The sequence below is a fragment of the Sinocyclocheilus anshuiensis genome, unplaced genomic scaffold (genome assembly GCF_001515605.1).
Source record: "Sinocyclocheilus anshuiensis isolate Anshui unplaced genomic scaffold, SAMN03320099.WGS_v1.1 scaffold314, whole genome shotgun sequence".
Taxonomy (NCBI): domain Eukaryota; kingdom Metazoa; phylum Chordata; class Actinopteri; order Cypriniformes; family Cyprinidae; genus Sinocyclocheilus; species Sinocyclocheilus anshuiensis.
The window spans coordinates 255,157-258,548 of record NW_015546027.1 but is presented as its reverse complement, the minus strand read 5'-3'; the positions used below and the strand labels follow the sequence as shown (position 1 = coordinate 258,548).

Below are 3,392 nucleotides of genomic sequence, written 5' to 3'. Positions count from 1 at the left end.
GGATGAATCCCCTTTCTGATTGTTTGGGGCATCCGGAATAAAGCTTGTCCGGAGAAGAAAAGGTGAGCGCTTCCATCAGTCCTGTGTCATGCCAACAGTAAAGCATCCTGAGACCATTCATGTGTGGGGTTGCTTCTCAGCCAAGGGAGTGGGCTCACTCACAATTTTGCCTAAGAACACAGCCATGAATAAAGAATGGTACAAAAACATCCTCCGAGAGCAACTTCTCCCAACCATCCAAGAACAGTTTGGTGACGAACAATGCCTTTTCCAGCATGATGGAGCACCTTGCCATGAGGCAAATGTGATAACTAAGTGGCTTGGGGAACAAAACATCAAAATTGTGGGTCCATGGCCAGGAAATTCCAGTAGCCCCTCACTGCAAATAAGAACACAGCCATGAATAAAGAATTGTACAAAAACACCCTCAGAGAGCAACTTCTCCCAACCATCCAAGAACAGTTTGCTAAGGAACAATGGCTTTTCCAGCATGCTGGAGCACCTTGCCATAAGGCAAAAGTGATAACTAAGTGGCTCAGGGAACAAAACATCGAAATTTTGGGTCCATGGCTAGGAAACTCCCCAGACCTTAATCCCATTGAGAACTTGTGGTGAATCTTCAAGAGGCGGGTGGACAAACAAAAACCCACAAATTCTGACAAACTCCAAGCATTGATTATGCAAGAATGGACTGCCATGTGTCCCAGAAGTTGATTGACAGCATGCCAGGGCGAGTTGCAGAGGTCTTGAAAAAGAAGTCAACACTGAAAATATTGAGTCTTTGCATAAACTTAATGTAATTGTCAATAAAAGCCTTTGACACTTATGAAAAGCTTGTAATTATACTTCAGTATACCATAGTAACATGACAAAAAGGTCTAAAAACACTGAAGCAGCAGACTTTGTGAAAATTTATATTTGTGTCATTCTCAAAACTTTTGGCCAAGGCTGTAGACTTACAAAAACTTCCAACATTGGTGGAATATTGGTGCTGTCCTTATCTTGCTAACTGTCCTTTCTCCAGATTCATTGCTGATAATCAGATGAGTCAGGCGAGCATGCTGTTTGTGGAGAACTACGGGCCATACATCATTCGCAGAAATCTGTGTCGGAACTTTATGCTTCACCTCGTCAATCTGCATGACTTCAACATAGTCACCACAGCAACCATTGACCGGGCCATGGCCCATATGAAGGAGATGGAGGAGTCACTTCCTGAACCAGAGGAGGGGCAGGAGTCATCAGATGCAACTTGCAACGGACATGCTGTGTCCTCGGGTGTTTCATTACATGGCAAACGCACCAAAAGTGGAGTGTCAGACTGACAACAGTCGGTTTTACAAGACAAATTATGAACAAGCTCTAGTTTGAACTCAGATTCTCCATACTTATCCCATGGAATCATCAGTTTCATTCAACAATATCTGTGGCTTAGATAATTTGTTCTATTTCTGATCTGCCCATATGTTCATTTATTAATAATGAGCCCATTTGAGACTTGATTGGGAGTTAGCTGCTGGTATTACAGACTGCAAGTACTGTTGACTGAATTGATGCAATTTTTCAACACGTTTTCCAGTGAAGTGTCATGCTTTCAAACCAATTCAGCAGTCATGTGTAGTATAATCTTTAGTTTTCTTCTGAAAACACATTATGCGAAGAAGTGAGTTACTGTAGAATTGGGAGTACTGTTAGTTGACATTTTCTGTATACATTTTATGATTTTGTTTAACCACTGTGCAGTCAGTGATTAGCACATGATAGCACTTGCGTTACTACTTATTCAGTGGCTGTAGAATCAGAATTGGTGACACGGACACTAATTTGTGATATTCAGGTTTCTCAAGTTGGATTTGAAAGCTAAACTTTACATTTCCTTTTTTATTATTACATACAGATACTCTTTTTATCTGTTTTAGATTGGACCAATCAGTATATATGTTGAAGTCTGTTATCAGCTCGTTTCACATGGAGTGTGAAGATCCTTCCATCTTAGAATGGCATCTTCTCTGTGTATATTTTTTAATACCAGTTCTCTTGTTAATTAGCAATATAAATGCACACTCATGAAAGGAGAACTGCGTATGTTTGAGCCACTAGAAGACCTCGTTTCATAAATCTTTGTAAACCAACCTCATTATGCCCTTTAAAGTGAGGATCCAGAGCAGTTTTAAATCCAATGTAGGTGACGTCAAACTGATGTTAATACTGGATATGTGGTTATAAAATAGTTTGTTGCTATTACAAGGTTCAGATGTTGTATATGCCAAAGTATATCAGAGACAGCATCCTTTCTCCTTCGATTTGTTTCATCTGCAAAATGCACAAGTTTGGTGTACACAAAACTATTTACAAATTAAAGATGTGTAAATTCTTGGTTTGCATTTTAAAGAATTGTGCTCAAACTGCTGTTGGTACATCTATTTTCAAAGATACAGTGTTTCATAAGTCATTCTAAACGACGTAATTTCAAAACATTTTCAGGAAAGTGTTTACAATGCTAGAGCAACAATTTATTTAAAAGCTGCAGTCTGTAAGTTTTGCCTCTTTGTCGCCATCTCTGTTTGAAAACCTGGAATTGCAGCAGTGTGCGGAATTATCCAACATGAAGCTGCAGGCCCGGAGGCCCAACTGCACACTCAGACCTGCACGCTCAGACCTATCGTTTTTTCAGACAGTGCCTCCTGCTGTTTGGATGAACATTTGTTTTGTAGCCTGTGTACCGTAATAATTTACAACATTATAAAACTTGTCCGTTAGCCCCATGTTACTTCATAACTGTTGTTATTCTTTAAATTGCAATAAAAAAAAAAAAGTATAAAACTGCTAGCAAGTAGCAACATCGGACACGTGAGTAAGGTTATTAATTTTATTAAAGCGATTCCTGAAAATTACCAGGTTTTATGATATTGCCGAACAAGTAAGTAACAAGTCTGCCACATTTGTTCTGACCAACTGAGGAAAAATCATTACCATAAATCTCGCTACCAATGGTGATTAAACTAAAGATTGGTTGGCTCATATCACATCAAACCGTTCAGATTATTATTATTGTTATACTTTATTCTCAAATGATTAATGATAACAACATCAGCATTGGTGACTATGAGTATAGTGTGTATTAGCGTGTAGATTTCAATTTCTGCACAGTCTAATCTAATTGTCATACTCTTCGAATTTCATATTAAGAAATTATTTTAACCCAAAAAGCAAATTATGCTCCCTTCGAACTGGTTTTCTTTAAAATACAAATCTTTGTAATCCCAGGCTATCTGTAATCAGAAGCACATTTATAACTGGAATATAATTTAATTTCATTCACATGTGTTTCATAAACACATAATCCTTTATGGATTACAATCCTCCATCAAAATGATACATTTAATTATTCT

General features: G+C 38.1%; 1 protein-coding gene across 1 annotated transcript in view; it reads left to right on the top strand.

The window, feature by feature from the left end:
- The window catches only part of LOC107698691 (SUZ12 polycomb repressive complex 2 subunit), a 28,761-nt gene extending 26,431 nt beyond the window's left edge, over positions 1-2,330 (top strand). Inside the window, exon 16 of the mRNA XM_016499778.1 lies at positions 1,025-2,330. Within this exon, the coding sequence (XP_016355264.1) occupies positions 1,025-1,325 (301 nt within the window). The 3' untranslated portion in view covers positions 1,326-2,330. The remainder of the gene's footprint in view (positions 1-1,024) is intronic.
- The last annotated feature ends 1,062 nt before the right edge of the window (positions 2,331-3,392 follow it).